The sequence below is a fragment of the Genypterus blacodes genome, unplaced genomic scaffold (genome assembly GCF_046128005.1).
Source record: "Genypterus blacodes isolate CSIRO-AG114 ecotype Tasmania unplaced genomic scaffold, CSIRO-AGI_Gbla_v1 ptg000133l_1, whole genome shotgun sequence".
Taxonomy (NCBI): domain Eukaryota; kingdom Metazoa; phylum Chordata; class Actinopteri; order Ophidiiformes; family Ophidiidae; genus Genypterus; species Genypterus blacodes.
In genome coordinates, this window is record NW_027466935.1 from 7,477,327 (window position 1) to 7,491,389 (window position 14,063).

The window sequence follows — 14,063 nt, forward strand, 5'->3', positions numbered from 1 at the left end:
CTAATTTATTATCAAAATGTGTGGGTCTTAGGGTATTGTTGCATTGTGAAAGGCTAAATAATTGAAACTCAATTTAGGCTACAATTCGAAATTGCAGTTTAAATGCAGTGACTGTAATTGTCCTTTAGGTGGCGACATAAGCTTGGTTTGTACAGCACAGAAGTTGCACATAATGAGTGTTAGCACCTGAGCGCTCACACACACCCACACACAGGTTAGCAGATTGACAGTCAATGCCTTTCAGTGCAGAGTTTGCATGTTTTCTCCAGGTGCTCAGGTTGTTGCAGAGTCTGAATGTCTCCCTCTCTGTCTCTTCCACCATCCCATCCTCCTTTCTGAATATCTTACTGCGACATATCCTAAACACAGCGTCCATACTGACCAGGATTTAACCAAATATATGACATATTTCACTAAACATGGAATGATAACAATGTCACACACTGGTAATGTGTGTGCAGCAGAGCCTGCCAGTAGGGGGCGTCCTGCTCCTGCTTTCTCCCCCCACGAGGAAACCAAGTCATTTCTGCAGATATGGGAGGCACGGCCGCGTCATGTAACGACTCGACTCGACCCGCTCATGTTGAGCCACAGCAGTTTGGACATGACGGCATGCGAACAATTAACAGAGAACAGGAGTTTACACGGCGAGACGACCAGCAGGAGTGTATGCGTGTGTGTGTGAGGTAGATCTCTGAGAGAAGTGAACCAACACATCACACGACAGAGGGTAAGCGTGTGTGTGTGTGTGTGTGTGTGTGTGTGTGTGTGTGTGTGTGTGTACGTGCGTGCGTGCGTGCGTGTGTGTGTGTGTGTGTGTGTGTGTGATAAAGTTAAGAAATCTGCTGACTTGTTGTTTAGTAACAAAGTAGTAGTTCAGTTTCTCTGGTATTCATAAAGTTGCTGTTTGAAATGTTGGCCAGTCAGGACAAGCCAACAATACAAATATAGATGTGGTTCCACTCGAACCTGCAAAGCTGTAAAATACTTCATTAAATGTTCATTTATGGTGCCTAACTTTAAAATCAAGTGCACAAGATCCTGATGTTTGCTGTTAAATGATGCTTAGACTGTGTGTGTGTGTCTGTGTCTGTGTCTGTGTGTCTGTGTGTGATCGATGCTGATTAATTACGGCTATGTGTTTTGCAAAGTCTTTACTGGAAGAACATCAGCAATGACACAGGCATGAACGTTAAAGTATGTCAGAGGCTTTAATTGGAATGTAGGTCAACTTACAAAGAGTCTCTGTGTCTCAATAAGTTTAAGTGAGATGATGATGTGTGTTTGAAAGTCATGTAGTCAGGAAACCATTTTCACTGCAAAATATTTACTTTTTAAAATAGCTTTTAAATACTGTATCATTGCTCTTTAGCCCTGAACTACGCCCACACACTGAAACGGCGAAACAAAGCCTCTTTGTAAATCATCTGAATCTCATGACACTGGTCTGTCTCTGTTCTGTAATTTTTGTTAGGAACAAGTGAAAATGACCTTTTGCTTTAGGCACAAGTCTGTAAAATAGTATTCAAAGGGAACGTTCAGTGACTTAGCCTGAATATGAGGAACTAACAATCAGAAGGTCATTGTTATGGTTCTCTTATTGTTATGGGATGTTTCTGCACCATCTGAAATCTCAAATTGGCATTCATGAAGAAGAGTTTGTGTCAAATATCTAAGAAAATAGACCTCACAGCAGTATATCATTGATTCTGCATCGATTAGAAAACAGCACAGTCCAGGATTCTGTCTGGAGTCGATACATCATCACACGGCAGCACAGGAAGCCTCAATGGAAGCATCAGTCACAACTCTAAATGATCTCGATTGCACAGTGAGGAGTCTCTCTGTGGCTGCGTCAGAGGAAGTGCAAACATGCTGATGTATCAGTAAATGGGAAGTGGCTGAGCAGTTTGCACTTTAGTCATTAGCTATCTTATTCCACTGTTTGTTCACTAACAGTTCAACAGTGAGATCGATGCCAGCAGAAAAATGTTACCAGCCTACTGTTGACCTCTTTTGATTGATTCCTCTTTCTGTCCAAAAATCACAGGCATCTTGTCACAAACCCAACAGAAGCGAGGGGTTTCTTCCGAATAGAAGATTCCGTACCGATCACTCAGCTGGATTCAATAGGCGATTGTGCAGATACCAAAGCGTTGTGCAATGTGCTCTGGCAAGACCTCATTAGAAATAGGTCTGGATCCAACAATCTTTAAAATACGTTTGAAACTTGGCACCTTTCTGCCATCCCCTCTGACCCCAGCCTCATGTTGAACATCACGTAGCATTAACATTAGGTCATTGTTACCTGATGTTTGTGGAGATGTGTTCGCTCGAGCTGATCTGCAACGCTTTGCATGCCAGCTTGACCACAGTGACGGTCACTTCTTCTTTGGCATGATGCAAATGGTTTATCTGGAAATGAATGGGGCTTGTTTTTCATTGTAGAGATGTTCACCAACGTGTTTTCAAGGTAGCGCCGGACGGAACATGCGTTGAAAAGTACTTCCGGTAATTCCACTCATGCTGCCGATTGTAGGAATGGTGCTCGTTGCGACTCCACATAAACAGACAGACACACACTCCAATGTCACAGGTTTGGTTCTTATCATGTCAACTGTGACATGATTCATGATGTCATTAACAGCTATGACTTCTCTATGATGTCATTATGGGGGGGCTGCTACTGGGTTCAAAAGGATCTTAGAGCTCCACCAGAAAGAGGGCAAGATTCTGTTCAACTTCAGTTCTAACATATGGAGCTGATATTTATACGCATATGGAAATTCTCTGAAAAGACACAAAAGTGAAAACATGTTTGTGAATCTCCTTGGATATGATTATATAAGTTATAATAACAACACAATTACATAACGATATAAGTGCAGGAGGACTGAATATGTTGGCTAGCTGGAGCATAAAGGGAGTGTGTGTGTGTGTGTGTGTGTGTGTGTGTGCGTGCAGTTATCCTCTGGAATTTAATCAGCGCTCAGCCAGGACAGTGAAGTATGAAGCGTCCCGCTATCTTCAGCCTCCCCACTGCTGCTGGCTGTGCTGAGCTGAGCTGCCACGGTGGTTGGAACATAAATTACTCTGAAGATTCAACGTCTTTGGGCTGTATCTCATCAATCCAGTCATTCCTGTTGTTCAGAACATTGCTACTTTCCCAGCTCCCCCATGCTAAAATTAACCCATTAATCCCCAAGGGGAAACATTTCTGCATATGTCTTGATCTAGTAACGGCATGTTCTCTGGGCAGGGATAGTCAATATCCTTCATCAAGTCCCTTACAAATGCATAGTGCTACAGATGAACCTGAAAGTCCGCTTATTGTTGCCTTTTCTGCACACATGTTCACCAAGATTGGTTTTGGTGAGGAGATCTTTTAAGGTATCCTGCTAACAGACGAACATACAAACAAACAGCCTCTCCAGTTCAATCTCACACCAAGGCCCTGATAACACACACAGCTCTAACTCTGCTGGTCTGCTTCTCGATAAACGTCTGGGTGTGTACACACACTCGCATAAACACAAATACAGTGTTTTCCTGTGTTCTCGAGCACGTGCCGAGCTTCCTCTTGTGTCAGTCGCCTGTAGCCACCTGCCATCGACAGCTTCGTGGCTCAACTGCTGAGGGCTTATAAACAAAAACAATACTTCCAGGGAAAGTGTTGTCATCTAACTAGAGTGGACTTTTCAAAAGTAGTGGATCAGGGTTGGGCTGGGGATCAAAATAGTGTTTTCATACACACAGTGCTGGTTAGATGGAACATTGGCCACAAGAAGCTGCTGGAAGGTTGGAGGACATAAATGCGCTGTCAGCAATTTGCTTTTTTAAGGAAAATTCAAGAAGGAGAAGAAAAGGTTTCCACATTCTCTTACGCAAGTGTTGGACTCTCAACCGTTGTGTCTGGGTCTGATTCAGGTTCCTGGCACATTTTCTATGCAAATATACAGAAGGGGAGAACACACAGTCCTCACAAAAATGGCACAAACAGTGAAACAATTACGAAAATCGTCTCTGTTGGCGTAGATGCTGCTGCACTTCCTCCTTAGGGTTCTCAGTCTTTATCACTTTATACTAACTGTTCCCATAGGTCATTCATGTGGTCAAACAGCTGGCGTTAATCGTCGCCGTGCGGACAACAGACGCAATTACTCACAACAACCTTTTCTCCCCAGTAAGTGGCATTTTCATTGATTTTATTGTTATTATTGATTGGCAGGTGGATGTTTGTGGTGAGCAGCAGATAGTCTGTGTCATGCTGAGCGACATGGACCCTCCCTCCTCCTGTCCGTCAGCTTGTAACAATGGCCTCCCCCCTGACCTGGACGCCGCGCCTGATTCGGACACCAAGCCGGAAGCGGCCGCCGCCTGTCTAACTGTCCACCTTTACTACGTGGAGAAGGACGGAGGAGTCAGCGGCGCAGAGAGTGCGCTCACGTATCCCGCCGGGGAGTTTGTGGCAGAGGAACTGTGCATCGACGCAGCCAAAGCATGCAGTGAGTCTTTAAAGAGTTTAAACTCGCTTAAACTCGCTTAAACTTTATGACGAAAGGCTTGATTGATTGCAGTTATGCGTATAAAGGGTTAAAATGGTCAAATGCTACATGATCATTGAACTTTACTCTGTTTTTTTTTGCGAGCCAAGTCCTAAACACGATGTCTGACTCAGCGCAGCACTTTGAGATTTGAGTCAAAAGCATTGTGCAACTTCCTGCACTCCAACTTCTTTGAGTTCGGCCATTTTCCACCCAATAAATGAGACTTAAATTCTTGAGAACCTTAAGGCCATTTATGATGAACATGAGAATAACAGGGGCACCGGTATTGCCGCACTCGGGCCTCGGATACTTCCAGCGTTTAAGTCTAGCGTCGTTCTCACTCCACACGTCAGAATGTTTTCGACTGTTTACAGCTCTATCTCTCCGTGCCACACTCCAGCTCTCCCTTCCCTCCTACGCTGATTAGAAGCCACGACCCCCGTCCTCCCCTCTCTCTCTCTCTCGCTCTCTCTTTTCCTTTTCTCCATCGTCCTCTTTCACCCATTCACCTTTCTACTCCACTTTCAGCACTACGTCCACAATCCTCTTCCTCTCGTCTCTCCTGCTCTTCCCAGTTTACCTGCAGTGTTTGAAAATGAAGCGATGTGACGAGCGATGTCATTGGTCCGTCGCCATCACATGACACCCAGAAGCTGCACTCTTAATACGGTCGTGTTGTTGTCAGTTATTTCCCCTAAAAATGCATGAACCAAATATTAGTCGGATGGCTTCGGTTCCTGTGTGTTGCCTTGGTAACATGGCTTGTTGTGTTCCTCCCTATTGGTTACTGGGGTCTTTTCAAATCCTCACCAGGATGAAGCTGTGTTGTGTTTAAGATGCTGCAGCCATTATAGCAAATCTTTGTTGACCAAGACTGTCTGAGGCGTCTCACAGGCTTTGACTTCCCTGTTGTGGTTTAACCTGTTTCCCTCTTGCACGCCACCCCAGTTGCTTCACTCTGGTGAGCACTTCCTGTTCTGTGACGCTGTCTCGTCTCTGCTGATGACCTGCTCGAAGCTGATATGGAGACATCTGTTAGCGGCACTCCTTTACCAACGCTGCTTCCTGCCTAACGTGCGGCACCAGATGACAAACAATAAAACGCTCCCAGATCAATGTGCAGCAGCTTTGATTCCCGTTTCATGTTTATTCCTTAAATGTGAGGGTTTGTTGTTCAGTCGTAGCTGTAATGTTGAGTGGAGGTCAGCTGGTGTTTTGTCAGCGAACCCCAGAAGGAGAAATGCGACTTATACAGTATTCGCATAGCTCATTTTGCCAGTCAGCGCCTCTTATAATACATCCTGGAACCTCGAATAAACCTGGAACACAAACAGCAAAGTGTGTTAAGAGTGTTAAGCACGACTTGATGCAGCAGGCAACGACTGAAAATAAGAAACATTGATATTTGTGTATGATACAGTAACTTCTGACATTTATCGGTGAAGTTACAGTCGCCTCTTGTCTGTTGTCTCTTGTCTCTTTATTTCTGTGAACCTGGAAGGCCCCTTAATCCTGTGGAATCCTAAAGATTAAGGCATCATTGCAGGAAACACATTCCGTTTGGATTGCATCAGAGCGTTCATCTGTTGTTAGTTACCGTGTCCGCTGGGAAAAACCGTAAATCTGTCGTCTTTGTCCGTCCTTAGGCGTCTCTCCGGTGTACTGTGGCCTCTTTGGCCTGATGAGGGAGAGCGACCGCGTGTGGTTCCCGCCCAATCACATCTTTAAGCTACACCAGTCGTCCCGGGAGATCCTGCTCTTCAGAATCAGGTAGGAGCTCAAGCGTCCGTTTCCTTTGCGCCCTCATTGTCTCTCACTGAATCATGTCTCTGAATCACCGTTTCGTCTTCCCGTCCTTCACGTTTTTCTATTTAGGTACTATTTCCCGGGATGGTATAACAATGGCAATTCCTCCTATGCTCACCGCTACGGCGTGGCCAAAGGGATGGAGAGCCCGGTCATGGATGACTGTACCATGGCCTACAACTTCTTTCAGGTTGGTCTCTTAGTGTTTAGTCACATATAAGCGTTGGGTCCTTTGTTAATGGAGGTAAAGGTTCTCTGATCTAACTTCTTCTGATGTGATACATGAGCCACAATCCCTTAAAATCTACATCCTTTAAATTTGGTGGCTTGTTTTCACTCACATCTCTTGTTTTGTTGTTTTGCGAGCAGGCAGTGTGACTCAAACACAACTCTGCTGAAGCTTGGGGCAATAACTGGAATATTTGTGATGCACATCTGGATCCACCCATTGCTCCAGGACCTTTAATAACATTCTTCCTCCACAATCTGGGCCGCTTTTCAATATTTTTTTTTCACATTCTGTGATCTCACTCACAGAAACATCAGACAAAGAAAGGAAGGAAGTCTTTCTTATTACAGCTGTTTTCTTTCTCTGTGGACTGATTCTTTGTCAGCGTTTCAATGAGCTGTGAGCTCGAATGAGGACACTTTTTGTTTTGAGCTGAATTGAGACTTTTCAGACATTATGACAAATATGTCTTGCTGTCTGTGACGTCTGTCTGTCTCTCTGTCTCTCTCTTGAGACTGATAATTCTTTTAGACAAACTTAGAAAACAGGAAGTGGGTAACCGGAGACTTCTGAAAAAGTCTCACATATTTTCACACCGTCTGTGTGATTGATGGTCTTTCTTCTTCTATTTTCTTTTAGCACATTTGTATCAACAAACACACACACACACACACACACACACACACACACACACACACACACACACACACACACACACACACACACACACACACTTTGTATCTGGTCGACCTAAAACCAACGCATAAACTAACCAGATGTATCAAACACCTGTATATAAGCTGAATTTCATTTGCAATCAATGGAGCTTGGAGACATAAATAGATTTTGTAGTTGTGGTAAAGAAAATAATAGAATCGTGTTTGGATTTGCAGTTATTTTACTGTGTTTGTTTTTCATATTATGATGTTGAATACAGTTAAACTGAAGCAGGTATTTCCTCTGCTGCCTATTCACAAACTCTTTGTCAGTAAACTCTTGTTCCTTCCGTTTCCTTCTTCCTGCAGTGGCGCAGCGACTTCCTGAATGGCTTGGTTCAGGTCCCAGTGAGCCACGAGGCCCGGGAGGAGTGTTTGGGTCTGGCTGTGCTCGACATATTGAGGCTCGCAAAAGAGAACAACAAGTCGCCCGTGGACATCTATAATGACACCAGGTGACACACCCCCGTCAACTCTGATATCATGTCCGTCTTTGACCGTCTCTGTTGACTGATGATGATAATGATGATGATGATGATTTCTTGCTCAAACCATTTTGTTTCCTGTCTCTCTCTTCGACCCGCCCTTCCTGCTTTTAGCTACAAATCCTTCCTGCCGCGGTGCATGCGAAGCCAAATCCAGGACTACAACATCGTGACCCGGAAGCGAATTCGCTACCGCTTCTGGAAGTTCATCCAGCAGTTTGGCGAGTGCACGGCCACCTTGCGCAACCTCAAGCTCAAGTACCTGATGACCCTGGATTCTCTGCTGCCGCCGCTGTACACGGAGCGCTTCCAGGTCACCGACCTCTCTGCGCTTGAGGTCACCATCATAGTCACGGGAAACAAGGGCATCCAGTGGTCCAAAGGGAGAGGAGTGGACGAGGCCGCGGAGGTGAAAGACAAACACCAGTGATGTAGTTTGGATGTCACCCCCCCCCCCCCCACCCCCACCCCCCGCCCCCCCATGTGTAAACGCTGCTTGGTCTGATGTAGATGTAACACTTTGGTCTTGTTTCTGCGGCTGTAGGAGACACAGACATACTGTGACTTCCGAGAGGCCATTGACATCAGCATCAAGCAGGCCAACACGGAAGGTTCTGTGGAGAGGCGCATCGTGACCCTCACCAGACAGGACAACCAGATCCTGGTAGAGTTAACGCCTGACTCCTCCCTCAGGCTCCAGTCCACTTCTCTCTGCGTTTAATGGACATACACACTGTCCTCTTAACACTCTGCTTTGTTTTTGTCTCCCCGTCTCCTGTGACCACCAAGGAGCTGGAGTTTCAGTCGCTGTCAGAGGCTCTGTCTTTTGTGTCTTTAGTCGACGGCTACTACAGACTAGTCGCTGACGCCAATCACTACCTGTGTAAAGAGGTGGCGCCGCCGAGGCTTCTGGAGGCCATTCAGAGTTACTGCCACGGACCTGTGTCGTAAGTATCACACACACCAACACACACACACACACACACACACATACACTAGACTCTATATACAACCTACAGGAGGGATCTGCTGCCAAATGCGTCACACATGCACACCAGCAACCACATGCTGAGAAATGAACTGTCTTCTGTGTCTTTGATCACAGGATGGAGTTCACAAATGCTAAACTGCGTCGCTTTGGTAACCACCAAGGCCTGTACATCCTTCGGTGCAGCCCCAGAGACTATGACAAATACTACATGAGCTTTGTAGTCGGGGTGAGTACTGACTCGCAGGTGACATCACACAGAGCAGCACTGGTCACTAGAGGGCGCAATAAGCTTTGATTTCATCATTAAACGTTCAAACTTAGAATTCCAAGTAATGCAATTTCATATTGTGACCAAGAAATATGATACATATGTGAAGAATACTCCTAGATTCAGATCAAGTTTACAGGGTCCTGTTTGTAAATTCAGTAAATTGTGAAGTAATTGTGTTGTAATTAAGTTTATCAAACTTGAATCAAATTGAATGGAGTCATGGTGGGAATGTACAAATTCGGACACATGACTCGTTCCCTAAGTAATTATTATCAAACCTGTAATTCACACCTGTGCTGCTTATGCTTTTATCTATACATTTTAACAGCAGTGTGTTATCTCTGCTTGTGTTTTCAGTATGAAGCTATGTTGGAATATAAACACTGTCAGGTGGTGAAGACCGAGACTGGAGAGTTCATCCTCAGCAGCACCAAGAAGAGCTTCGGCTCACTGAAGGAGCTTCTGCACTGCTACCAGAAGGAGGCGCTCCGCACTGATGGATACACTTTCCAGCTGACCAAGTGCTGCCCGCCCAGTCCCAAAGGTCCTCACAATAACACTCTTGACACACTCATACACATTAATAGGTGGTAGATGGATGTCAGAACGTGGAACAATCACTGTTTAAGTGCTACTAAATCTAATGCCACACTTAAGACACGCTGCACTTAAAATGGTCACTAACCATGCAAGACATCCACCGCCTTTCTGTGGGGGGTTGATGAAGTTGGTGATTAATGCTTGATTGTCAGGAATTGTTGAGAAAATCAAAAATCACTTCCTAGAAAACTGCTGCATTTCCTGTCCTTAGGTGTCAGAATAACAAACCACTTCAGCCTTGAGTCCTTGCTCCTGATACCAAAAGGGAAACACGCAGAAAAAGACACTTTCATCAAACCGTAGCAACTTTAACAACCATGAAGCTACCTGCAGTGTTAATGTGGATGTCAAAATGTGACTCCAAGAATCATAATCCTGTCTTGCTCTTTGCTTCAGATAAATCCAACCTGCTTGTGTCTAGGAACAACCAGGGCGCGGACATTCCTCTGTCTCCTTCACTTCACAAACAGAACATCAGCCAGATGGTTTTCCACAAGATAAGGAAAGAAGATCTGATCATCGTATGTAAACCATCACGATCATCTCCATTTACTGTTTGCAATGCTCCTTTATATAGGTTCAGCACTAAACTCAAACCTGATCCTGTGTTTTTGGTTTCTCACAGAACAAGAGTCTCGGTCAGGGAACATTCACCAAGATCTTCTGTGGCATGAGGCAGGAACTGGGCGACTACGGGGAGATGCATCAGATAAACGTGGTGGTGAAAATCCTGGACAAAGCTCACCGCAACTTCTCAGAGGTCAGCAGTCAACACTCGGTATGAAGAAACGATCTGAAGTGAGATGAAATCTCCTGAAAGTTGACCTTCTCTTCTGTCTCCTCTCAGTCCTTCTTTGAGGCAGCCAGCATGATGAGCCAGCTCTCACACAAGCACCTGATCCTCAACTACGGAGTGTGCGTTTGCGGAGAGGAGAGTAAGTCGGCGACACACACAGACAAACACGCTGATATGGAGTCTCGGCCACACAACAATGTCCCCTCGCTCTCCCCTCCCGTTAGACATGATGGTGCAGGAGTACGGGAAGTTTGGTTCCTTGGACACCTACCTGAAGAAGAACAAAAGCGCAATCAACATCACCTGGAAACTGGAGGTGGCCAAGCAGCTGGCATGGGCGATGCACTACATGGTGAGACCCCTGATCAAACAGTATGCTGATGATACACTGATTTATGTCTCCAATATGGACTCACCATTCCCTGACATCCGTTTCGTGGCTAAAGTGCTACTGGGTGTCCACTAGAGAATAGACTTTAACCGTCCCTGTCTTATCTGTATGCAGGAGGACAAGAACCTGATTCATGGAAATGTTTGTGCCAAGAATGTGCTCTTGATCAGAGAGGAGGATCGGAAGACGGGCAGCCTACCCTTCATCAAACTGAGCGACCCCGGGATCAGCATCACCGTGCTGCCCAGAGACAGTGAGGGTGTCGCTCTTAATCTTGTATCCGTATCCTCCCTGAACCCTCTTTGTTTCTAATCCCGTCTTCTTCCCGTGTGGCTCTAGTCCTGGTGGAGCGTATCCCGTGGGTGCCCCCCGAGTGCGTCAACAACCCGCTTAACCTGAGCATAGCTGCGGACAAGTGGGGCTTTGGGACCACCCTGTGGGAGATCTGCAGGGGGGACAAACCGCTCAGCACCCTGGACAGCTCCAAGGTTCCCACAATGGAGGAGGGACAATGATTCCAATTCTTACTGCACTGAAACTGTGCCGGTTGCTGACTTTTTCTTTCTCTCCATGCAGAAGATCCTGTTCTATGAGGACAGACACCAGCTGCCCGCCCCCAAGTGGACGGAGCTGGCCAATCTGATTAACAGCTGCATGGACTACGAGCCCTCGCACCGTCCGTCTTTCAGAGCCATCATCAGAGACCTCAACAGTCTGTTCACCCCAGGTAGAGTGACCCAGATTCTGATCCAGCTCCCCTTCTTCATCTCCAGACAAAGAACCGTCTAATCAGAGCATGCGTTGTTGTTGTTACGTGACAGACTACGAGCTGCTGGTAGAGAGCGACATGGTGCCCAGCAGGACGCAGGGCCTCGGTTTTCCGTGGACGACAGAGAGCCATGAGCCGGCCCAGTTTGAGGAGAGGCACCTCATCTTCCTCAAGCAGCTCGGCAAAGTGAGTCGCTTTGCATTACTCCTCCTATGATTTTGCCTCAATTGTCTCAAAATGTTTCATGTAGAAAGTCTGGACCAAACTGGATCATAATCTGACTACTTTTGCCAAAAATGAGACATCAATCGCCCTGAGGTGGCGCTGTATGGTTCAATTTTGTCAATAACTTTGGAACACAACTGAGGCCTGACGTAAACTTCCGATTGTGCTGGTATCCTCTCATTGGCACCTCCTACTGGTGAAACCCGCATTGGGAAGGCAGTTTGATCAACTTTGTCTGTCTGTAGATGTAACTGTCTTTGCTGTCGAGGTCTAATCCTTTCCTCCTCTTCTTCCTCTTTCTCCAGGGGAACTTTGGCAGCGTGGAGATGTGCCGGTACGACCCCTTGCAGGACAGCACAGGGGAGGTAGTGGCTGTGAAGAAGCTGCAGCACAGCACCACCGAGTACCTCAGGGACTTTGAGCGGGAAATCGAGATCCTCAAATCCCTCCAGCACGAGAACATCGTCAAATACAAAGGAGTCTGCTACAGCGCCGGTATGAGCACAGCAGGGGGCGTGACAGCTTCTCCTGCTGCCTGTTGACATCGTTTAGCCCTAAATCCTTTCAATTGTCTTCCTCAAATGTGCTGCCTTGGGTTGACAAATGATGTAAAACTACATAGGGCTACACTGGTGGGTTTATAGATGTATCTTGTATATATTTGCATGCAGGTTCCTTCCCCTCACCACCTTCATTAGCCTGCAGCTGTTTCCTTGAATAGATATTGTTCTACTTCATAATACCTCAGATTTGTTGCCCTCAGGCATCAGCGGCCACAAAAATAAGAGAATAACTAGATTGTCTCCAGAGACGACAGCGCAGGCCGGCCTGTCCTTTCCCTGTTTAATCGCTCTCGTTCTCCAGGAAGGAGGAACCTGAGGCTCATCATGGAATACCTCCCCTACGGCAGCCTGAGAGATTACCTCATCAAGCACCGAGACCACTTTGACGCCAAGAAAATGCTGCACTATGCGTCACAGATCTGTAAGGTAAATGATGGTTGTGTGGTCCAGATCCACGATGACGATGAGGATGATGACTCACACGAGCTGAGAAAATGAGAAAGTTTACAAATTGGTTTTCCCGTGTGACCTCTGACTCCCTCCAGGGGATGGATTACCTCGCCACGAACCGCTACATCCACAGGGACCTGGCCACCCGCAACATTTTAGTGGAGAGCGAGACGAGGGTGAAGATCGGCGACTTTGGCCTGACGAAGGTGCTGCCGCAGGATAAGGAGTACTACACGGTCAGAGTGCCCGGGGTGAGCCCCATCTTCTGGTGAGGAAGACACACTGCACTCAGATGTCTAAGGCCTTCATGAAACTTTGGTGGAATTATGTAGACTATGCATCGGTCTTGAGGAGAGTGTGTGTGTGTGTGTGTGTGTTTGTGTGTGTGTTGTTTTGCAGGTACGCTCCAGAGTCCCTCACTGAGAGTAAGTTCTCTGTGGCCTCTGATGTGTGGAGTTTTGGCGTCGTCCTCTATGAGCTCTTCACGTACAGCGACAAGTCCTCCAGCCCACCAGCGGTACTGAACTTCAAACCTCATTAAAATTAGTTGATGAAGTACCAAGCTTTGTTCTGCTATTCCTTCCTTATTTTTCCTTCCTTTTTCTATTTCTAGGTGTTTATGGAGAAAATGGGAAATGAAAAGCAGGGACAGATGATCGTGTATCATCTGATCGACCTGCTGAAACAAGGATACAGGTTACCTGCTCCTGACACCTGCCCAAAGGAGGTCAGTGAATGCACCGCGCAGACACACTGCATGTTTTTTGGCAGTGTGATATTAAGATTGGAGTTGTAAACATCATTTTTCATTTGTTGCCTGTGTTTTCCTCAGATTTGCAAGATGATGGCAGAGTGCTGGAGCAGTGACCCGAGCCTGCGACCCACGTTTGCGTCATTAGTCCTCAGCGTGGACGCCTTGCGAGACGGCAAGGATGGATGAGCAACTGCATCGACCCCTCAGCCGCCGACCTTTGCCTCTTGACTCACAGGAGACAAATCAGTCAGGAAGCCTCTAATATGACTCTGATTAAGGGGACAAGCAACAAGCAGCATTTTGTTTGTGCTTCGTCCTGACGGTGCATATTTGTTTTTGTATTCATATGGTGGAATGTCTAATGATGGAGCATTTATCTTTATAAATGCAGCATAAAAGGTATTTTTGAGTTTAGGATTAAGTGCAGGATTTGTCATAATTTACTTTAATATTCTTCAGCTGCTTTTTAT

At 46.2% G+C, this 14,063-nt stretch overlaps 1 protein-coding gene across 2 annotated transcripts; it reads left to right on the plus strand.

Annotated features, from left to right (window-relative positions):
• Positions 1–535: 535 nt before the first annotated feature.
• On the plus strand, positions 536–13,970 carry jak2a (Janus kinase 2a). Of its 2 annotated transcripts, XM_076163547.1 has the most exons (24): positions 536–730; positions 4,229–4,505; positions 6,194–6,317; positions 6,423–6,543; positions 7,608–7,753; positions 7,898–8,192; positions 8,328–8,447; positions 8,573–8,730; positions 8,889–9,000; positions 9,403–9,589; positions 10,042–10,166; positions 10,271–10,405; positions 10,493–10,580; positions 10,666–10,793; positions 10,947–11,085; positions 11,172–11,320; positions 11,409–11,559; positions 11,654–11,787; positions 12,132–12,321; positions 12,691–12,815; positions 12,935–13,107; positions 13,239–13,356; positions 13,453–13,566; positions 13,672–13,970. In XM_076163547.1, the coding sequence occupies exons 2-24, from the start codon at positions 4,265–4,267 to the stop codon at positions 13,777–13,779; spliced, it is 3,381 nt and encodes a 1,126-aa protein (XP_076019662.1). In that variant the 5' UTR covers positions 536–730; positions 4,229–4,264; the 3' UTR covers positions 13,780–13,970. The 2 variants fall into 2 exon arrangements, with proteins under 2 accessions (XP_076019662.1, XP_076019663.1); XM_076163548.1 differs by lacking the exon at positions 4,229–4,505.
• Positions 13,971–14,063: the final 93 nt, after the last annotated feature.

Coding starts and splice junctions, on each gene's coding strand:
- jak2a (XM_076163547.1), top strand. CDS start 4,265: ATGCTGAGCGACATGGACCCTCCCTCCTCCTGTCCGTCAGCTTGTAAC. Junction 10,794..10,946: donor CATGGGCGATGCACTACATG/GTGAGACCCCTG, acceptor ATCTGTATGCAG/GAGGACAAGAACCTGATTCA. Junction 13,567..13,671: donor CTGACACCTGCCCAAAGGAG/GTCAGTGAATGC, acceptor TGTTTTCCTCAG/ATTTGCAAGATGATGGCAGA.